The 23,725-nt window shown below is 39.1% G+C and overlaps 1 protein-coding gene across 4 annotated transcripts in view; it reads left to right on the top strand.

Moving 5' to 3' along the window:
- The window catches only part of LOC111146899 (mitochondrial translation release factor 1), an 85,394-nt gene that overhangs the window by 22,766 nt on the left and 38,903 nt on the right, over nucleotides 1-23,725 (top strand). For all 4 annotated transcript variants that reach the window (XM_022502634.1, XM_022502635.1, XM_022502633.1 and 1 more), the window contains 4 exons: nucleotides 2,886-2,977; nucleotides 4,358-4,439; nucleotides 4,641-4,748; nucleotides 14,904-15,076. In XM_022502634.1, coding sequence (XP_022358342.1) covers nucleotides 2,886-2,977; nucleotides 4,358-4,439; nucleotides 4,641-4,748; nucleotides 14,904-15,076 — 455 coding nt within the window. The remainder of the gene's footprint in view (nucleotides 1-2,885; nucleotides 2,978-4,357; nucleotides 4,440-4,640; nucleotides 4,749-14,903; nucleotides 15,077-23,725) is intronic.

A 23,725-nucleotide genomic window follows, 5' to 3' on the forward strand; every position in this document is an offset into this window, starting at 1 on the left:
TTTTTAGTTTTGGTATTTCTTAATATTGCTTATTGCCTTAACATTTTTTCTCATATGAAAATTATCAAAATGTACTGAAGTTGAGAGAAAGGCGCAGTGGACTAACCTGGGATTCAACATTTATCCAGATAGTACTACAGGCTTTTAGTTTCTAAACTTCTGTGCTCCATCCTGTTCCATTAAGTGTTAGAGATGTTAAACGATGTCAAGGCCAGTCACAGTTATAACTGTAAAGTCCTGTATTTTCTGTCGTCTGTTGGTGGTACCATGAGTCTCTCACTATGTTTATGAGGATTTCTTTTTTTTTTTTTTACTCTTTGCATTATGCCACTCAAATTTGTAATCCATTAGTTTGGGGAAGGTTCTTTGCATATAATAGGATTTTACTAAATGCTTCTAAATTGAATTGACATAATCTCTTTCAGCCTTGATTGTATCACCATTATACAATGGTGTATACATTGTATCACCAGTATTATTGAGATTGGATTGGATTGTTTCCAAAGTCTCTCCTAGGTCTAAAGTCCTGCTATTCTGTAATAACAGTGATAAAAGTGACATTTACTGTCCTACCATGTGCCAGACACTAAGCTAAGTATTTTATAAATATTATCTCATTTGAGTATTTATAATTTATGAGATAGGAATTATTATTAATGTCCCCATTTTATAGATGAAGAAACTGAGAGCTTAAAATGTCAGAGGTCACTCAGCCAATCAGGCAAGGAGCAAGGATTTGGACTCAGTGAGATTCCACAGCCTGTCTTATCACTGCATGAGTCCAGTTCCAATAGAGTCTGCCTCTGCCTCTATAGTGTACCCTTAGTCCCCTTCTATTCTTTCTGCTAATTTATATCTTTATTATAGCTCATCCTGGATAATTACAATACATTCCTAACTTTTTGTGCCACTTCCAGGCTTTCCCAGTCCAAGTACAACCTTAATCAGATTACTCCCCTGCTCAAAATTTTCAGTAGCTCCTGTTGCCTATAAATATAAATTTCTTGATTTGGTATTTAAGAGCCTTTGCAGAAGGGCCCGTGGGTGGCTCAGTCAGTTAAGCATCTGCCTTCAGATCAGATCATGATCCCAGGGTCCTGGGATGGAGTCTGGTTTGCTCTCTCCCTGGTGCCCCTCTCCAAACCCCACTTGTGCTGTCTCTCTCTCTCATAAATTAAAAAAAAAAAATCTTAAAAAAAAAAAGGAGCTTCTGAAAACTGACACCAGCCTCTCTGTATAGTGTATTAATTCCCTTTGCATATGCAAACCTTCCAAGAAAAATAGATAACTTGCTGTTCCCTGAATATACACATCATCCCACTTCTGTCTTTGCACAAATTGTTACCCACCAATTTTACCTTGTTAAAATTCATTTCACTTAAAAGTATGGCTTGGGTATCATACTTTGGCTTCAGTCCCCTCTATAAAACAAAAATGTTATCTTTCTCTGTTTTGAATTTTGATCCTTTATGTAATTGTCTTAATTTCTGCCCCTTCCCTTGTTATCTGTTTCTCAAAGACAGAGCCTGTGTCTTACTCATTTTTATATTTCCTGCAACACTGAACATAGGATATAATAGACTCTCAAATCTTTCTTGATATAATGAAACTGAATTAGGTTAGATTTCCGACATCAGAAAATAATAAGAGGCCACAAAAATAATTTTATGTGACTGCATATCAGGTTTTTCTGATATCTTTGACACAGTAGGTACCTATACGGAGTAATGTCAGCCTAGTGTCCATTTGTGGCGTAAGTACATGATATGGGGCCACTAGTGATATTACAATTCTGCAACAGATGATCCGTAATTAGAATTTAGTTCAGAGGACATCTATCCAGGAAGCCTTCCTCAAGTGCTAAGGTCTGGGTTAGACCCCCTCCTTTGTCCCTCCATGGCACTGTCCTATCCCATACTGTACTCATGTGTACATGTCCTATTTCCCACCAGACTGAGAGACTTAAGGCCTGGAACCACATTTTATTCATCCCTGTGTCCCCAGCAACTAGCAGAGTATCTGGTGCATAATAAGTGTTAGATGTTGAAGGTATGAATGAGGAATAGAGTCCCACCAGGTGTTAATGACTTCCATGACCAGGGAAGAAGTTTCAAGAGCCTTCTCTGTTTTATAATTAGGACTTTTCATTTCTATTTTCTTCTTTGCTATTAAGAATCAAACATTTCTACATCAGCTGGCAAGCATCACCACTAACAAATGAAGTCTAGGTATCCAGAGCAATGGAGTCAAAGGTTGTAAGATCTACTATTTCTCATTGTTAGCTTTTTTGTTGGGAGTTCTGGGATTTAACTTTCTCTCTTGAAATGATGTGAAAAGGACAATTGTTTCCATAAAACAGAAGTTACAAAGATGTTTCATTTGACTTACATGGTGCTTTTAAAAAGTGTTCACTAGGTATAAACATTTCAGGAGATTTCAAAATTCTAAGAGTTCTTATTTCTGACTTTGGGGGGAAGAAAATGGAGGCTTCAGCCCTCCCAGATTACACCACGGTGTGCTGAGTAGTGGCTGTTACTTTTAAGACAAGATGTGGTCACTCCAGTTTACTCCAAAACTTACCTTATTTGGGTCTATATTTAATTAACCATTCCTTTTTCAGACTTGTTTTATTAATCATTGATTTCTGTATTTAGTTTTAGACATTCAAATCATAAACTTTTAGGCAATGATCATACTTCCTTACACACTGAGTTTTTTTAGACGTGCTTCACAAGTGCTTATTAATTAATTAATATTCTCCAACTATTCTGACCTTTTGTATAATCCCTCCTTCACAACTGAAATAAAATTTATAAACAGAAATTAGCTAGCTATTTAAGAGTTTTCCTGTATCTAAAAACATAATTTTTGTTGATGGTTTGTAGGTCTAAATAAACAAGATGAAAAGCAGTTACAAGAACTCGCATTGGAAGAGAGGGAAACCATCGCTCAAAAAATCCATATGTTATACAGTGAGGTATGTTTTAGGAGGTAAACTCCTCAATTGTGTTACTATAAAAGAATACTGTTTTACGAGGCTGTACTTTGGTGTTCAAAGTACTTTCCAAACACCAGTTTATTAAACCTTCTGTTATGGTGAATGAGTAAGCTGGGTTTAGTACTGTAATTTGCTACAGAATGAGGTTGAACCAATTGGGATGCCAGAGAATAAAACATCATCTCCCCCCCTCACCTCCACGAGCAATTATGTTCCAAAGCTGTTAACTTGCCAGCCAAGGCGGCAGATGCTGGTAAAGAAACTTAGTTCACCAAGAGGAAGAATCGGGTTTTTAAGCCTTAGAAAAGGGGAGTGGTACATAGTGATTGTGTTAATTAAGGATCGAAAATTTGCTTTCTGTATAGAGTGGAGTGAATCCAAAGGTACAGACACAGTTGGTTCATACCAAGTCTTTAGCTCCTTGTAGTTCAATGGATGATTTGTCTAAAAGACAATGAAAACTACAGGGCTGTAGATCATCTGTAGTTTCTTCCTTCCCTTCTGTCCTGTTTGCCCTTGTCCTGCCTACGGTCCCCCTACTCTGGAACTCCATAGAGGGGCTCATTGAGGGGAATGAGGTATAGGTATCAGTTACTGTTATCACTGATTTAACCAGCAAGTCAAAGGCAGAAAGGCTGTCACTTTTGGTCTGATATTCCCTCTCACAGATTACCATTTCTAACAGAGATGGAGTATTTCAAAAATTGGCAGTAGAGAGAGTCATGGCCTGTAGGTAGTTTGATTTGAAAATTTTTTCACTAATAAATAAAAAATAAAATTGCATCCCTTTTCTTCTTTAGAAGGAAGCTAGTTACTTTATTAGGAAGCCCCTTGTTTTCTTGTCACAGTCAGAAACTATTTCAGCCTTATCCTGGGAGTCCTCAATATATTCTCTAAGCAGAACAGCTCTACTGAGAACAGAGGGCACGACCTGGGGCCAGCTGTCATCTGTGGCAGGAGAAAATACACAATCATGTGTAAAGAGGCCTCATTTTCTCCAAGTGAAGACTTTTCAAAGCTTCACATCATTCATTAGATGAAAGAAGCTGCTGTTTAGAGCTAATAAGAGGCAAAATCTCGATCGAAACTTGGGCATTTTAGAAAATTAAGATAATCTGATAGCATTGTGGAGAATACCCTGACAAGTAACTCCATTGTTAGCATGAATTGATCACTTATTTTAGGTCTAATGCAGTCTACTTATTGTAGCATTTAATGACTAGACCTCATTGGGATACTATATAATTTTCTTAATCAGTGACTTTTTTTTAATGTTTGTAGGTCTTTTGTCTAAAATCAAGCAATAGTATAATCATGGAAAATATACATACAAATGCTGATCTTTTTTTCCTTTTTCAGCTTTTCCAGAGTCTAGTGCCAAAGGAGAAATATGACAAAAATGACGTTATTTTAGAGGTGACATCTGGAAGAACTACTGGAGGTCAGTTAAATAATTTTATTGTAAGTGATCTTAAAAAACACTTAAATTTTACCTTGGTTTGATACTGTAGAACTTTAACAGTCCAGTAGATGTGTTTCACTATGGAAACAGTTACTCCTTGTTTCCCAGGGGGCCTGTACCTAAGAATGGCTCTCTTTAAAACAATCTGTGCTGACTGAATATTTTTTGTATTTTTTTTAGGTGATATCTGCCAACAGTTTACTCGTGAAATATTTGATATGTACCAGAATTATTCAAGCTATAAAAACTGGAAATTTGAACTCCTGAATTATACACCAGCTGATTATGGTAGGGATATTTGAGGGTTTAGTCCATAGATGATGCTGAGAATTATTTTATCTCTGATCTTGATTAGAACTATGTTGTCCTATTTTTTTAAAAGATTCTATTTATCTATTTTTGCAAGAGAGAGAGCACACATGAGTTGGGGGCAGGCAGAGGGAGAAGCAAACTCCCCGCTACACAGGTAGCCCAATGTGGGACACCATCCCAGGAACTTGGTATCATGATCTGAGCTGAAACCAAGAGTTGGACACTAAAGTGAGTCACCTACGCACCTCAAGTCCTTAAACTTTTAAATACTTAGTTATGTTAAATCTGAACATCTGATAGTATCTTTGTTCCTCATTCTTTTAAGCCATATGAAAGTTTGTTTCTTCTTGCTTATATATTGATACCCAATAATAAAGTAGGGAAAGGGGATTAAAGTAAGTTAAACAATAGAGAAAAATGAAAGCTAGTATCTAGAATAAGTAAGTTGTGCTTGGTATTTTTTTATTTTTTATCTTTTTAAAGATTTTATGTATTAGTTGACAGAGTACAAGCAGGGAGAGCAGCAGTCAGAGGGAGAGGAAGAAGCAGGCTCCCCACTGAGCAGAGAGCCTGATGTAGGACTTGATCCCAGGACCCTGAGATTACAACCTGAGCCAAAGGCAGATGCTTAACCAATTGAGCCACCCAGGCATCCCTTGGTACAGGTTTTAAATATGGTGACTGGTCAAGGAGAGGGAATTGAGAGAAGAGGGAAGAAAAAACCAGAGCAACCGCATGGTGGTGGGAAAGATCTTGGTGTGTGTAGGGCAATGTTAGGAAGCTAGTCTACCCAGAGCATATCTGTGACAGGAAGACATAGTAAAGGTGAAAGATACATATGATCAGAAGAGAAACCAGAGTATGTGAAGACATAGGAAATGAGTTCCAGGGGGTAGAGTTTGAACAGCCTCAAAAGCAGAACAGGCCTTGATTGTTAGAGAGTAACAACCTGTTGAAAATTTTATCAGTAAGCGTATGATCTGGGGGCAACTGGTTGCTGCCGTCGGTTAAGCCTCCAGCTCTTGGTTTCAGCTCAGGTCATGACCTCAGGGTTGTGAGCTTGAGCTCCATGTCCAGCTCTGTGCTCAGTGTGGAGTCTGCTTCAGACTCTCTCTCTCTCTGCTTTCCCACGTCCTGCTCCCTTGCTCACTCTCAAATAAATAAATAAATAAATCTTAAAAAAAAAAAAAGGCACATGATTTGGTAAATACATATCTTAGGGAGATTATTAGATAGCATTGTGTGGGATGGACCAAGAGGTTCGATTTAAGGCAAAGTGCAGAGCGGTTGCTAGAGCAATTCAGGTGTGACTAAGACTTAGACCTGGCATAGACCTTGGCAGACCTTCACAGGAAGAGCGGACAAAAGACGGGCCAGCGCTTGCTCCTGTGTCCTGCATACAGTGTAGGTGATCTGATCCTCACGGCCCTGTGAGATAGGTAGTATCAGTCCCATTTTACAGATGAGGAGCTGGGTTTAGAGAATAAGTGACTGATCCAAGACCACACAGTACATAATGGCAGTCCTGGGATTGAACTTAGGTTTGTCAGATCCAGAACCACACTACATCCTAGTAGTCTGTTCTAACGCAAACAAGATGAGCCACGGGGATCCTGATCTTCCTAGCCAGAAAGACTGATATTCGTTCAAGTTGGAGAGCAGAGCCCATACGGGAAGAAAAATGATAAGTTGTTTTTGAATGACTAACTCTGTGGTTATTGTGAACACCCATTTAGAAATATTCAGTAAATGCTGAAGTTGTGTCAGCAGAGCTTTGGTGAGAGAACAGAATGAATGAGAGAGATTCAGTAGCCCTTAGCACAAAGGTGGTATCTGACACAGAGATTATGTGAGGGAGAGGCTAGGAAGAGGGAATATTCAGGGTGCCAAATCCTATGTAATGGCCACATTGAGAAAGATTGACTCTTGGCAAAAGAAAGAGAGGATTGAGATAAGCAGGAAAAGGACGAGTACAGTATAATATTATGGAAGCTAGAGATGGGAGAGTTTCAACTTTCAGGAAGCTTTCAGGAACAGCAGCATTTTGGGACATCTGGCTGGCCCAGCTGATGGAGAATGTGACTCTTCATCTTGGGGCTGTAGGTTTGAGCCCCACTTTGGGTGTGGAGCTTACTTAAAAAAAAAAAAAAAAGTCTTTAGAAATACAGCATTATGAAAGAGAGAATGGTGGCAAATGTCAGCAGTGACCTCTCTCAGATATTTTGAATCCAGCTTTTAAGAATGAAGGATGAGCTCAGTAATAACAGGAAGAGTGATTTGGTTCCAGGGACGCAGAGCAGCCTGAACAATCCCTAGACAGTGGTTGGGAGACCTTTCTTTTAGATAGACTGGCTTAGTGGCAAAATAAAATAAAGGTACTTTAAGAAGTAAAAAGAGCAGGAGACACACTAGATGGCTGGGTTGGTTGAGCATCCGACTCTCAGTCTCAGCTCAGGTCTTGATCTCAGGGTTGTGAGTTCAAGCCCTGCATTGGGCAGTACAAACTGGGCATGGAGCCTACTTAAAAAATAAAAAAAAACTTTTTTAATTAAAAAAAAAAAATCTAAAGGACTATTTTTTTAAGGAAGGGAAACTTTAAATATTTTACTCTAAAGACTAGGAGGGACACCTGGATGACTGGGTCAGTTTAGCATCTGCCTTTGGCTCAGCCCCTGAGCTCAGGACATGATCCCTGGGTCCTAGGATTGAGTCCCATATCCGGTTCCTGCTCAGCGGGGAGCCTGCTTCTCCTTCTACCTGCTGCTCCCCGTATTTGTGCTCATGCTTTCTCTCTCTCTCTCTCTGATAAATAAAGAAAGAAAGATTAGGAGTAGACCTCTACTCATTAAAATTAGAAAATAATATATAAAAATTGATCTATTTGTAATCAGGAGAAGAAAAATGTGTGAATAGGAGGACTAACATAGAGAAGGGGTGAGAAACACCTTTTTTTTTTTTTTTTTTTAATTTATTTGACAGAGAGAGATCACAAGTAGACAGAGAGGCAGGCAGAGAGAGAGAGAGAGAGAGGGAAGCAGGCTCCCCGCTGAGCAGAGAGCCCGATGTGGGACTCGATCCCAGGACCCTGAGATCATGACCCGAGCCGAAGGCAGCGGCTTAACCCACTGAGCCACCCAGGCGCCCCGAGAAACACCTTTCTTATAAAATATGCTTACTATGTGTACATGCGTATATACATGTGTATATGTGTATGTGTATATATATAAAATATATTATTTATAATATTAATTAATTATTAATTATTAATTATATTATTATTTAATTATTATATAGTATTATATTTATTTATAGATATATAAAATATATGTGTATATATTTTAATGTTTAATTGAAACAGAGAGGAACTCAAATTCATACAGCTCTAAAAGCTAAGGTTGAAAAGAAACATACTTTCAGGCAAAAATTCACGCATCAGGTGACTTAGAGCCTTGTAATTTTGCGGTTGGAGGTACAGATAGGGACAGTACTCAAGTATTCCATGAATAGTCCAAGCTAAATGATTACAGGATGGTTTTTGTGGCAGCAGGGGAGGGCGATAGCTCTGGGTATGTAGCGTAGGTCTGACGCTTTGTTATTCTGGGTACCTGGCATCTGACAACTTGAAATCTCTTCCAAGTTAAAGGGATTCTATGAAATGTTCTGTTATCTCTTTCCTCCCAACAGATTAATGTTTATAATTGCATCTTGTTATTTTCTGCTTGCTAGTTAAATTCAGGGAGAGGTCACTTCAGGTAATACAATGGTTAGTTCTACGTGTCCAGAAGACGTACTTCTTACCATGAGTGTGAGAAATAAATTTGTAAGGGGAACCCTGGCATCCTTGAAGGGCTCTGTGATGGCTCTTCTCTGTGGGCCAGACTCGACAGTAGGAGCTCTGGTAACTAAACTGGGAAACCTAAGTGTACTGGAAGTCATTAGATTTCAGGATGGCAGGGGTCAAGGGTAGCAGTCCACAGCCAAAGGCCAGATGAGTGTGGTTACTGTCACGGACGTCAGAGCCAAGGCAGCAATCGGAGTTGTCTGACTTGTGCAGCCCTGTGGCATTTGCTAGTTGATCATGGTGCCCCTAGAAGTAAAAGAGGTAGGAAGACTAGTAAATTCTCACTTACCTGTATAAGCAGAAAAGTTTTAGATCAAGTGAACAAAAATGTAACTTTAATCATAAAAACAAGCCATGGCCCCTCAGTCAGTTCTCAGACTTGAGCCAGTGGATAGGCCCAAACCCCTTGAATAAAGAGGGGGTGGGGTCCCCTTGAGGAAGGACCCCCATATATTGCCAAGTATTTATGCTGTTGACCCTTCTCCCAGCCTCCTCCCAAAAGGGGTCTGTCGCCTTTTCCCAGGGTAACTATGCCTTAGAGAAATGGAAATAACCAGACTTTGCAGGGACTACTGGACACTGGCTCTGAATTGATGCTAATTCTGGGAAACCCAGAACATCTCTATGGCCATCCATTAGAGAAGGAGCTTGTGGAGTCACGTGATGAATAGACTTTTAGCTCAGGTCCCGCTCTCAGTGGGCCCAGCAGACTCTCAAACCCATCCTGTGGTGTTTTTCCCAGTTCTGGGTACATAATTGGCAGATACACTGAGCAGCTAGCAGAATTCCCATCTTCTTTCCTGACCTGTGGAAGGAGAACTGTTAATGGTGGTAAAGGCCAAATAGAAGCCACTAGAACTGCCTCTGCCTGGGAAAATAGTAAACCAGAAGCAACATTGCCTTCCTGGAGAGGTTGCAGAGATAAATGCCACCATCAAGGACTTGGAAAGTGCAAAGTTAGTGATTCCTGCCACATCCCCATTCAGCTTGTTTCTTTGGCCTAGAAAGACAGTAGATGGAGCTCAGTGAATGACATTGGGTTACTATTAGCTCAGCCAACCAGTGATTCTCATTACAGCTGCTGTACCAGATGTGGTTTCATTGCTTGAGCTATTCACACCCCCTGGCACCCGGTGTGCAGCTGTTGATCTGACAAATGCTTTTTCCCTCCATACCCATCCATGAGGACCACCAAAGGCAGTTTTCTCTGAGCCAGCAAGGCCAGCAGTGCACCTCGCTGTCCTCTACCTCAGAGGTCTATCAGCTCTCCTGCCCTACATCTTAATTTCCATTTACAGGGATCTTTTTTTTTTAAAGATTTTATTTATTTATTTGACAGAGAGAGATCACAAGTAGACAGAGAGGCAGGCAGAGAGAGAGAGAGAGAGAGAAGCAGGCTCCCTGCTGAGCAGAGAGCCCGATGCGGGACTCGATCCCAGGACCCTGAGATCATGACCTGAGCCGAAGGCAGTGGCTCAATCCCCTGAGCCACCCAGGCTGCCCCCATTTACAGGGATCTTGATTGTCATTCTCTCCCCCATTGTCTTGAACTGGTCCAGGAGAGCCAATGATACAGTTCCAGTCACTACTGATACTTACGGACGGTAAATATCAACACTGCTAAGTACGCTGCGAGTGTTTATCTCAGTTATTCCTCACAACAGCCCCTTCAAGGGAGGGAGGTTGAGTTCAGGCTGTGTCATATGCTTACACAGGACTTGAAGCACGACTCTGGTGATCTCATTCTGGCCTCTCATTCAGGTGCGCGGTACTGTGATGCGAGCTGTGATTACCATTTACAGAAAAGGAAACTGAGGCATGAACAAATGAAGTAACTTGCCTATGGACACACAACTAGGAGGAAGAGCTTAAATTTGAACCTAGGCGACCCAAGATTGGCTCTGGTAATCTGTACAGTAAAGCAGCCCTCTCCTTTCAGGTCATATAAATTTAAAATATGTGCCCTGGACATGAAGTAGGTAAAGGGGGTAAGGGGAATAATTTTTAAAGTACAGAATGAGGGGCGCCTGGGTGGCTCAGTGGGTTGGGCCTCTGCTTTCGGTTCAGGTCATGGTCTCTTGGTCCCAGGGTCCTGGGATCGAGTCCCACATTGGGCTCTCTGGCCTGCTTCCCCCTCTCTGTCTGCCTGCCTCTCTGCCTACTTGTGATCTATCTCTCTGTGTCAAATAAATAAATAAAATCTTTTTTTTTTTTTTTAAAGATTTTATTTATTTATTTGACAGGCAGAGATCACAAGTAGGCAGAGAAGCAGGCAGAGAAAGAGAGGGGGAAGCAGGCTTCCTGCTGAGCAAAGAGCCTGATGCGGGGCTCAATCCCAGAACCCTGGGATCATGACCTGAGCTGAAGGCAGGGGCTTTTACCCACTAAGCCAGCCACGTGCCCCTAAATAAAATCTTAAAAAAAACAACAACAATGATTTCGAGGTGGAAAATTTTAATTGTTGTGGCCTCGCTCTGTCTCAGTTTTGAGGTATTTTTCAGAGTTGACCATCTTGACTATACTGAGTGTGAATGGTAAACAGTACATTTTTCCTATCACCTGACCACTAAATGCTTGTCATCTTCTTTATCCGGCGTTCAAGAAGATAAACAGTAACCTGTTCCACTGCTGGAGGAAGACTGGCTATTTTGGACTTACTTTTTTTTTTGTTTGTTTATATATATAAACAAAAATTTTATATATATTTTATATATATTTTATAATATTTTGTATATTTTATTTTTTATATAATTTATTTTATATAATTTATATATATATTATAAAATATATAAATATTTTATAATATTTTATATATAAACAAATATTTTATATATATTTTATATATTTTATATATATATATATTTTATATATATAAAAAATTTATTTTTATTTTTTGACAGATTTTATTATTTGACAGAGAGGGAGAAAGCACAAGCGGGGGGGTGTGGTGTAGAGATAGAGAGAGAATAAGCCTCCCCACTGACCAGGGAGCCCAACATGGGGCTCGATACCAGGACGCTGGGATCTTGACCTGAGCTGAAGGCAGACTCTTAACCAACTGAGCCACCCAGGCACCGCTGTGTGGGACTTACTAAAAGACAGGTCAGTCTCTGATAAGGTACCTTCCTTTGGCATTTTGTACGGTAATTTGAAACTATGCCCAATTTTTATCCACCATGCTGACTTTATTTATTTATTTTTTTCTCAAAGATTGATTTATTGAGAGGGAGAGAGAACAAGTATATGTGAGTGGGAGGCGGGGCAGAGAGAGAGAGAGAGAAGTAGACTGCCCGCTGAGCTCAGGGCCAGAGCTCATGACCCATGAGATCATGACCTGAGTGAAACCAAGAGTCAGACACCCAACTGACTGAGCCATCCTGGTGCCCCACCAGGCTGACTTTAGAAACTGAGTGGGTTAGATCTGACGTTGTAGCACTGAGTCTTCATTAGAAGCATATTAGGGACGTGGCAGCAGCAGTAGCAGCATAGTTAAGGAAAGGAAATTTGAGTTAAGGATTTTATAAGCAACGAAACTAACTTACAAGTATAAGGATACAAACTTAACAATATGTAAGAACCCAAGAAACACTTTCCCCATGGTCCCTTTCTGAGGAATCTGTTAGAAAACAGGACTTTAGACAGCTAAAATATGAACTTTTGGCATAGGGATAGGGGTGAGCATCAGATATGTGGCTACCTGTAGAACTAAGTCTGTATGGGTGCGTGGGTGGCTCAGGCAGTTAAGTGTCTGACTTTGGCTCAGGTCATGATCCCCGGGGTCCTGGTTTTAAATCCCACATTGGGCTCCTTGCTTAGCAGGGAGTTTCTTCTCCTCCTGCCTCACCCTTCCACCCGTGCTTAGGTGCGCTCTCTCTCTCTCTCTCTCTCTCTAATGAACAAACAAAATCTTAAAAAAAAAAAAAAAAAGACCTAGGTCTATTTGAGGAGAAGGAGGGAAGAATACACTATATAACCACTGTAAGATCTGACAGTATAGAGTACAGCCATTTGAAAAATGGGGGAAGAACAGGAAGAGCATATGCAAAAAAGTTTTAATGTTTTTAGTAATCATGTTGTGGCAGAACTCGCATTGTTACTCTGAGACTGTTATATGTGTACTGTGGAATAAAGTAGATGAGTAGTTAGGAGATATTCTAATTGTAGTATCTTCTCTGTCGTTGAGAACCAGATTCTTGGTATAGAAGACAAGAGTGATAGAGAAGAGGCTGTCATCTTGAATTTACACTGGAAATATCAGTAGTCAAGAACTCCACATGGTCTGAGATTTTACCCCACTTGCAAGCTAACAAGTTAGCATGCCACACTTTCATGGGTCAGAGGTGGAGGATGGTTTATTACTCACAGAAACAGAAACCAGAATATCAACATTTTTGTGCTGGTTCCATGAGCCTCAGGTCCTACAAGGTGACTCGAAGGCCAGATGATACCTGCCTGTGCAGTAGGTTTCATTATACAAGAGGAATTTTGAGCTAAGTGATCTAAAATTTTTTTTTCTTCAAGATTTATTTTAAAGAGAGAGCACATGAGCAGGGGAAGAGGCAAAAAAAAAAAAGAAAAAAAAAAAAGAAAAAGAAAAAATTAAGTATTATTTCTCTCTGAAAGGAACCAAGACTTCTTGGGGAGATCACTGATTTCAGGTCTGGAGCACGAATAGTTCAGGATAATCCTGGAATATTTTGTTATACCGTAGTAAGAGGTGTGTCAAAAAGAACTCAGAAATTAACTTGAAGAGGCTCCTGCTGGCCAAAGATGGATACGTTGAACTTTAATCATAATAATTGCAATTGGTTTAAACATGCTAGATGTATTCAGATCCTTGAATTCATAATGATATTTTAAAAATAGTCATCTGCAGATGATGAATCCTAACTCATATTGCAAAACACAGATACTGGTAAAATGGGTAAAGGAACAGAATCAAGCATTTATCCTGCCTTTCCTGTATAACTCTAGCACAGGGTAATCAACTAGTAGACAAGGGGAAATGTCCTTTATCAATGTATTTTAGCTACTAATACCTGACAAAGAAATTATAGAATTAGACTATCGCTATTTTATAACCCATGATACATTAAACATCAAAGGCTCTCAAGACCATAAAAAGAAAGAAAACAGTCATTATGTGCCTCCTGTAGTCCTGCCAAGGAGCTCAAGCTGGTGTCTCATCCGGTCTCTGGATCCATCTGCCAAATTGTAGCCAGAACAGAGGGCGGAAGATAGGTGAATTAATTGTACCAAGAGTATGCAGTTGGCAAATTCATTCTGTGGGAAATTTTACAGGTGAACGTCCAGGTTCCTCAGGAGACAAGTTGGAAAGAACAAAAGAAGTAGGTGATGAGCGTATATAGATGAAGAGCTTTAAAAGGCATCAGACTTTAGGGGGCACCTGGTTGACTCTTGATATTGAGGTCATGAGTTCGAGCCCCACATTGGATGTAGAGATTACTACACAAAAATAAATAAATACACTTAAAGAGGACATAAAACTTTTTTAAATGGACAAGACTAGACTGTAGCACATTTAGGTAATAAAATTGTAACAGGAATAAGTCAGGATCATAGTTACTTGAGAAAGGAGGGGATTGTAACTGGGAAGGGGCATATGAGAGAGCTTTTGGGTGACTGACAAAGTTCTTTTTCTTGATCTTGTGGTCACTAAACCATTTGATTCATGTGATTTTTTTTATGTCTGTATGTTATTTTATAATAAAAGAGTTTTTTTAAAAAATATGTCCAATAAGAAGAAACTAGCTTAGGCATTAAGATTTGGTGGGGGGAGGAGCTTATTGTCACACCACAGATGAGCAAGAGCTAAATTTCAATAGACTCTTGAGAACTTGGGAGGACCTATAGAGTTTTCCATCATTATTAAATTGTTACATTTTTTAGCGTTCTTATATATAGATACCATATCAGCCTAAGGTTGCAGAGGGCAGTTCAATGTAGAAAATGTCCCAGTATGTTTTTTCTAGTAATACTTTTGTTAAAAAAAACTTGCCTGATTATAGAAAATTTAGAAACAAAGTATAAAAAGTAAAACAAAAAAATATATTGTTGTTCTGTTCCCCAGAGGTAAGCATAAATAATGTTTTGGTATATTTCCTTTTATATATGACTACATTGACAATTGAGAAAATACCGTCTTGTACCTATTTTATGTTCTCGTCTTTGGCTCTGTACTTGCATTCAGGCCTGAGATTAAAGGTATTTAAGATGCAGATCCCTTTCAAAAGAGAACACATTGGCATTTTTGGATTTTATGTTCCTAGGTGGGCTGCATCACGCAGCTGCCCGAATTTCTGGTGACAGTGTCTACAAGCATCTGAAGTATGAAGGTGGGATTCACCGAGTTCAGCGAATCCCTGAGGTGGGCCTGTCATCAAGGATGCAGCGTATTCACACGGGAACCATGTCTGTTATCGTCCTCCCTCAGCCAGATGAGGTAACTTCACGCACACGTTGAAAACTTACTCTCATGTAGTGGGTATTGTGCTGAGGAATCTTAGCTTCTAGCAAACTGATTTTCGGGGTTTCACATTGAACTTTGCAGTCTCTACTGGGAAAACCTTAACTCCTCCCCAGGTAAAGTTGCCCTTCTTATGCCTGACCAAGATATTTTGTTTTCTTTAATTAGAAGCCAGTTCTCTTCATAAAATAGAATTCACAAACCTTTTCAAATCTTCTTGCTTAAGTTTTATCTTAAGAAAAATATGATTTCCACAGATAATATGTTGAGATCAGTGATAGAATATCTGTATGGGGTCAGTGTCTTATTGAAGCCGGCCATATTGCCTCTATCTTTTTTCCTAACTTTTTAAAATTTAATTTAAACATACAGAAAATTGGAAGAATACCACTCTAAAAACTTATATAACCTTCACCTGGAGTCAACACCTGTTTATATTTTGCCACATTTGCTAGATTCCTATACATGTGTGTATGTATACTTTTTTAAAATAACTATTAAGAATATAGCAGTCACTGTGAGACTTTATCCCTCAAATCTTCAACTTAACATCTCCTAAGAATAGGACATTCTTCTACCTAAATGATGCCATTGTCTGTCCATCGACTGATGAACGGATGAAGTGGTGGTGCATATACACAATGGAATATTACTCAGCCATCAAAAAACGAAATCTTGCCATTTGCAGCAACGTGAATGGAGCTAGAGGGAATTATGCTAAGCGAAATATGTCAGAGAAAAATACCATGTGATTTCACTTATATGTGGAATTTAAGAAACAAAACATAAACATAGGAAGAAAGAGAGAGAGGGCAAACCGTAAAAGAGGCTATTAACTATAGAGAACTAAACTGAGGGTTGTTGGAGGGGAAGTAGGTGGGGCGTGGGCTAAGTGGGTGATGAGCACTAGGGAGGGTACTTGTGTGATGAGCACTGGGTATCATATGTAAGTGATGAGTCCCAAAATTCTGAAACTAATATTACACTATATCTTAACTGGAACTTAAAAATTTAAGAAATAAATAAATAATTAAATTGGGTATAATAGCTCAATTTTTCTTTTTTGGGGTGGGGGAAAGGCAGAGGGAGAGGGAGAGAGAATCTTAAGCCGACTCTATGCCCAGCGAAGAACCCAACACGAGGCTCGATCTCACGATGCTGAGATCATGACCTGAGCCAAAATGAGGAGTTAGACACTTAACCAGCTGAGCTACCCAGGCGCCCCAACCCCATAATTCTTCTGTAGGGATTAAATGAGACACTAAGGGTTATGCACTTGTCCCCAGGAACCAATAGATTGGAGACCTTTGTATAATATCAATAATAAAATTGGAAAAGTTATTAGAAAAAATACCATTAGCTATGAAACTCAAACACAAGTCTGTAATATTTCTATGAAAAACTCCTGTGCATGTCTTCTCACAGAATACTTCTCCACTCTAAATGTGTCAAGTTTTTTCTCTCACCAGGCAATTTCTTCAATTCTGTGTGGACACCAAGTTAGGTATCCTACAAGCCAATTCAGTTCTGACAGCGTCTACTGGGGAATAGCTAAGAGCTCAGCCTCACAGCACTTTCTTCCCTCCTACTTCAGAGGCCAATCACAAGTCCAGCTTGTCACCTGTGCTTCCCACCAAGTCACTATGAATTGAGAGGTTTCCACAACCCCTTCCTTGGGTTCAGTAATTTACTAGAGTGGCTTATAGAACTCAGACTCCCCACTGAACATGGAGCCCTGTGCAGGGCTCACTCCCATGACCCTGAGAGCATGACCTGAGCCAAAATCAAGAGTCGGACACTCAACTGACAGAGCCATCCAATGCCCTCAACCTTTTTTTTTTTTTTTTAATGCCATTATTTTTTTGAAGAGTCTGGAGCCTTCATCTTGTAGGGTGTCCCACATTCTGGATTTATTTGTTTCCTCTTGGTACTCTTCAACTTGTCCTTTTATCCCATTGCATTCAGGTCACAGGTTTTGAGTGGGAATACTTTACAGGTGTAGGTGTATATTCATGTTGCGTCTTATCAGAAGGCACATAATCTGAAATTGTCTGATTTTTAGTGAAGATGACCACAAAACCAGCTCCATTGTAAAAGTGTATTTTTTTCTCTTTGTAGTTACTGAGTAATGCCTGCGGTACATAATAGCCTATTTCCAACAACTTTTCTTCCACAATCGTAACATCCATTAGTGATCTTTTTTGCCTAAATCAATTATTTCATTTGCGGTGGAAGATGGTGATTTTGTAACTCTGTCATTTCTTCTATATTTATTACCTGGCATTCTTTTCTGTCAAGAACTTTCCTCCCTACTACCTTCTCTCCTCCTTCCTTCTTGCTTGCTTTCTCTTATTTTACCTCATCATAAACTCAATATTATTTCATCTGTTGACTTCATTATAGACTTACATATTCGTTTTTTAAATTGTGTGAGTTATAATTACTATGGTTTTTGATGTTCAAACTTGTCCCTGATTTGGCCATTAGTAGCCTTTTTAGGGGATTCCCTTTTGCAATGACCCCATCAATTTTTAAGCATACCCTTGCTTTCTGGTATAATTAGATATCCTAAGCCCACCTTCTGCCTTTCTGCCCTCAGACTTGGGAGTCAGATCTCATTTTTTGGGGGGAGAAATGTACCCAGAAACCAAGGTGTAGGTACTAGGTATGCTCATCATTACTAAAGTCTGCTTGTGTTTAGATTTCGCAGCGGACAGAGCTAGGAGATACATAGGAGTTTAACACGGGTTCAAGTTATTATTACCAACTCAAAGTTAACATTACAGGGAGTTTTTCCCCCTCACCATCTTATATTTATATCTCTTCCCACTTAGAGTAAAAAGTTTTATTTCTTAATCACTTAATGTGTTTACTTTTTTCCTTATTATATAGCATATATAAAAACTTAAAAAATTACTTCGTAAACTACTGAGCAATGTTTAAGATTCCTGTCCTTAGAATATAGTCCACCAAGAAAGCATAGTCAGAACGTGATGTTCAAAGACCATCAGAAATAATGTTTTTCTGTTTGGTTATGATATCATTATGGTAAATATTTTGAATATTGGGATTTGATTTTTCCTTCCTCTTTTATCTAATTTCATTTTTGGTGTATGGAAGCATTTATGTCTCTCAGAAATCAAAACTATTAAGTTGTCTTTCTTTTTCTTTTTTTTTTTTTTTTTTTTAAGTCAAAGATGTTTTAATGTACAAAATTAATATATTCATCTTTATACCAATACAATCATAAAATGTAATTTAAAAAGAAATTGTTCTGTAGGAACCACAAAAGCCATAATGTTGCCTTGGTTGTATCAGTAAGAATGCTTTCTGCCACAAACATCAGAAAAGCCCATTCATTTGACTATTTTTTTTTTTTTATTTTATTTTTTTAAACATATAATATCTTTTTATCCCCAGGGGTACAGGTCTGTGAATCGCCAGGTTTACACACTTCACAGCACTCACCATAGCACATACCCTCCCCAATGTCCATAATCCCAACCCCCTCTCCCAACCCCCCTCCCCCCATCAACCCTCAGTTTGTTTTGTGAGATTAAGAGTCACTTATGGTTTGTCTCCCTCCCAATCCCATCTTGTTTCATTTATTCTTCTCCTACCCCCTTAACCCCCCATGTTGCATCTCCTCTCCCTCATATCAGGGAGATCATATGATAGTTGTCTTTCTCCGATTGACTTATTTCGCTAAGCATGATACCCTCTAGTTCCATCCACGTCGTCGCAAATGGCAAGATTTCATTTCTTTTGATGGCTGCATAGTATTCCATTGTGTATATATACCACATCTTCTTTATCCATTCGTCTGTTGATGGACATCTAGGTTCTTTCCATAGTTTGGCTATTGTAGACATTGCTGCTATAAACATTCGGGTGCACGTGCCCCTTCGGATCACTACGTTTGTATCTTTAGGGTAAATACCCAGCAGTGCAATTGCTGGGTCATAGGGTAGTTCTATTTTCAACATTTTGAGGAACCTCCATGCTGTTTTCCAGAGTGGTTGCACCAGCTTGCATTCCCACCAACAGTGTAGGAGGGTTCCCCTTTCTCCGCATCCTCGCCAGCATCTGTCATTTCCTGACTTGTTAATTTTAGCCATTCTGACTGGTGTGAGGTGGTATCTCATTGTGGTTTTGATTTGTATTTCCCTGATGCCGAGTGATGTGGAGCACTTTTTCATGTGTCTGTTGGCCATCTGGATGTCTTCTTTGCAGAAATGTCTGTTCATGTCCTCTGCCCATTTCTTGATTGGATTATTTGTTCTTTGGGTGTTGAGTTTGCTAAGTTCTTTATAGATTTTGGACACTAGCCCTTTATCCAATATGTCATTTGCAAATATCTTCTCCCATTCTGTCAGTTGTCTTTTGGTTTTGTTAACTGTTTCCTTTGCTGTGCAAAAGCTTTTGATCTTGATGAAATCCCAATAGTTCATTTTTGCCCTTGCTTCCCTTGCCTTTGGCGATGTTCCTAGGAAGATGTTGCTGCGGCTGAGGTCGAAGAGGTTGCTGCCTGTGTTCTCCTCAAGGATTTTGATGGATTCCTTTCTCACATTGAGATCCTTCATCCATTTTGAGTCTATTTTCGTGTGTGGTGTAAGGAAATGATCCAATTTCATTTTTCTGCATGTGGCTGTCCAATTTTCCCAACACCATTTGTTGAAGAGGCTGTCTTTTTTCCATTGGATATTCTTTCCTGCTTTGTCGAAGATTAGTTGACCATAGACTTGAGGGTCTATTTCTGGGCTCTCTATTCTGTTCCATTGATCTATGTGTCTGTTTTTGTGCCAGTACCATGCTGTCTTGATGATGACAGCTTTGTAATAGAGCTTGAAGTCCGGAATTGTGATGCCACCAACTTTGGCTTTCTTTTTCAATATTGCTTTGGCTATTCGAGGTCTTTTCTGGTTCCATATAAATTTTAGGATTATTTGTTCCATTTCTTTGAAAAAAATGGATGGTACTTTGATAGGAATTGCATTAAATGTGTAGATTGCTTTAGGTAGCATAGACATTTTCACAATATTTATTCTTCCAATCCAGGAGCATGGAATATTTTTCCATTTCTTTGTGTCTTCCTCAATTTCTTTCATGAGTACTTTATAGTTTTCTGTGTATAGATTCTTAGTCTCTTTGGTTAGGTTTATTCCGAGGTATCTTATAGTTTTGGGTGCAATTGTAAATGGGATTGACTCCTTAATTTCTCTTTCTTCTGTCTTGTTGTTGGTGTAGAGAAATGCAACTGATTTCTGTGCATTGATTTTATATCCTGACACTTTACTGAATTCCTGTACAAGTTCTAGCAGTTTTGGCATGGAGTCTTTTGGGTTTTCCACATATAGTATCATATCATCTGCGAAGAGTGATAGTTTGACTTCTTCTTTGCCAATTTGGATGCCTTTAATTTCCTTTTGTTGTCTGATTGCTGAGGCTAGGACTTCTAGTACTATGTTGAATAGCAGTGGTGAAAACAGACATCCCTGCCGTGTTCCTGACCTTAGCGGAAAAGCTTTCAGTTTTTCTCCATTGAGAATGATATTTGCGGTGGGTTTTTCATAGATGGCTTTGATAATATTGAGGTATGTGCCCTCTATCCCTACACTTTGAAGAGTTTTGATCAGGAAGGGATGCTGTACTTTGTCAAATGCTTTTTCAGCATCTATGGAGAGTATCATATGGTTCTTGTTCTTTCTTTTATTAATGTGTTGTATCACACTGATTTGCGGTTGTTGAACCAACCTTGCAGGCCTGGAATAAATCCCACTTGGTCGTGGTGAATAATCCTTTTAATGTACTGTTGAATCCTATTGGCTAGTATTTTGGTGAGAATTTTTGCATCTGTGTTCATCAAGGATATTGGTCTGTAGTTCTCTTTTTTGATGGGATCCTTGTCTGGTTTTGGGATCAAAGTGATGCTGGCCTCATAAAATGAGTTTGGAAGTTTTCCTTCCATTTCTATTTTTTGGAACAGTTTCAGGAGAATAGGAATTAGTTCTTCTTTAAATGTTTGGTAGAATTCCCCCGGGAAGCCGTCTGGCCCTGGGCGTTTGTTTGTTTGGAGATTTTTGATGACTGTTTCAATCTCCTTACTGGTTATGGGTCTGTTCAGGCTTTCTATTTCTTCCTGGTTCAGTTGTGGTAGTTTATGTGTCTCTAGGAATGCATCCATTTCTTCCAGATTGTCAAATTTGTTGGCGTAGAGTTGCTCATAGTATGTTCTTATAATTCTCTGTATTTCTTTGGTGTTCGTTGTGATCTCTCCTCTTTCATTCATGATTTTATTTATTTGGGTCCTTTCTCTTTTCTTTTTGATAAGTCTGGCCAGGGGTTTATCGATCTTATTAATTCTTTCAAAGAACCAGCTCCTAGTTTCGTTGATTTGTTCTATTGTTTTTTTGGTTTCTATTTCATTGATTTCTGCTCTGATCTTTATGATTTCTCTTCTCCTGCTGGGTTTAGGGTTTCTTTCTTGTTCTTTCTCCAGCTCCTTTAGGTGTAGGGTTAGGTTGTGTACCTGAGACCTTTCTTGTTTCTTGAGAAAGGCTTGTACCGCTATATATTTTCCTCTCAGGACTGCCTTTGTTGTGTCCCACAGATTTTGAACCATTGTGTTTTCATTATCATTTGTTTCCATGAATTTTTTCAACTCTTCTTTAATTTCCTGGTTGACCCATTCATTCTTTAGAAGGATGCTGTTTAGTCTCCATGTATTTGGGTTCTTTCCAAATTTCCTCTTGTGATTGAGTTCTAGCTTCAGAGCATTGTGGTCTGAAAATATGCAGGGAATGATTCCAATCTTTTGATAACGGTTGAGACCTGATTTAGGACCGAGAATATGATCTATTCTGGAGAATGTTCCATGTGCACTAGAGAAGAATGTGTATTCTGTTGCTTTGGGATGAAATGTTCTGAATATATCTGTGATGTCCATCTGGTCCAGTGTGTCATTTAAGGCCTTGATTTCCTTGTTGATCTTTTGCTTGGATGATCTGTCCATTTCAGTGAGGGGAGTGTTAAAGTCCCCTACGATTATTGTATTATTGTCGATGTGTTTCTTTGATTTTGTTATTAATTGGTTTATATAGTTGGCTGCTCCCATGTTAGGGGCATAGATATTTAAAATTGTTAGATCTTCTTGTTGGACAGTTCCTTTGAGTATGATATAGTGTCCTTCCTCATCTCTTATTATAGTCTTTGGCTTAAAATCTAATTGATCTGATATAAGGATTGCCACTCCTGCTTTTTTCTGATGTCCATTAGCATGGTAAATTCTTTTCCACCCCCTCACTTTAAATCTGGAGGTGTCTTCAGGTTTAAGATGAGTTTCTTGTAGGCAACATATAGATGGGTTTTGTTTTTTTATCCATTCTGATACCCTGTGTCTTTTGATTGGGGCATTTAGCCCATTAACATTCAGGGTAAGTATTGAGAGATATGAATTTAGTGCCATTGTATTGCCTGTAAGGTGACTGTTATTGTATATTGTCTCTGTTCCTTTCTGATCTACTACTTTTAGGGTCTCTCTTTGCTTAGAGGACCCCTTTCAATATTTCCTGTAGAGCTGGTTTGGTATTTGCAAATTCTTTCAGTTTTTGTTTGTCCTGGAAGCTTTTAATCTCTCCTTCTATTTTCAATGATAGCCTAGCTGGATATAGTATTCTTGGCTGCATGTTTTTCTCGTTTAGTACTCTGAATATATCATGCCAGCTCTTTCTGGCCTGCCAGGTCTCTGTGGATAAGTCTGCTGCCAATCTAATATTTTTACCATTGTATGTTACAGACTTCTTTTCCCGGGCTGCTTTCAGGATCTTCTCTTTGTCACTAAGACTTGTAAATTTTACTATTAGGTGATGGGGTGTGGACCTATTCTTACTGATTTTGAGAGGGGTTCTCTGAATCTCCTGGATTTTGATGCTTGTTCCCTTTGCCATATTGGGGAAATTCTCTCCAATAATTCTCTCCAATATACCTTCTGCTCCCCTCTCTGTTTCCTCTTCTTCTGGAATCCCAATTATTCTAATGTTGTTTCGTCTTATGGTGTCACTTATCTCTCGAATTCTCCCCTCATGGTCCAATAGCTGTTTGTCCCTCTTTTGCTCAGCTTCTTTATTCTCTGTCATTTGGTCTTCTATATCGCTAATTCTTTCTTCTGCCTCATTTATCCTAGCAGTGAGAGCCTCCATTTTTGATTGCACCTCATTAATAGCTTTTTTGATTTCAACTTGGTTAGATTTTAGTTCTTTTATTTCTCCAGAAAGGGCTTTTATATCTCCCGAGAGGGTTTCTCTAATATCTTCCATGCCTTTTTCGAGCCCAGCTAGAACCTTGAGAATCGTCATTCTGAACTCTAGATCTGACATATTACCAATGTCTGTATTGATTAGGTCCCTAGCCTTTGGTACTGCCTCTTGTTCTTTTTTTTTGTGGTGAATTTTTCCGCCTTGTCATTTTGTCCAGATAAGAGTATATGAAGGAGCAAGTGAAATACTAAAAGGGTGGCAACAACCCCAGGAAAATATGCTTTAGCCAAATCAGAAGAGATCCCAAATCGTGAGGGGGAGAAAGGGGATAAAAAGAGGTTCAGAAAGAAGAAAAAAAAAAAAAAAGAAA

This window comes from Enhydra lutris, unplaced genomic scaffold (assembly GCF_002288905.1).
Source record: "Enhydra lutris kenyoni isolate GAN:26980312 unplaced genomic scaffold, ASM228890v2 scaffoldscaffold15, whole genome shotgun sequence".
Classification (NCBI taxonomy): Eukaryota; Metazoa; Chordata; class Mammalia; order Carnivora; family Mustelidae; genus Enhydra; species Enhydra lutris.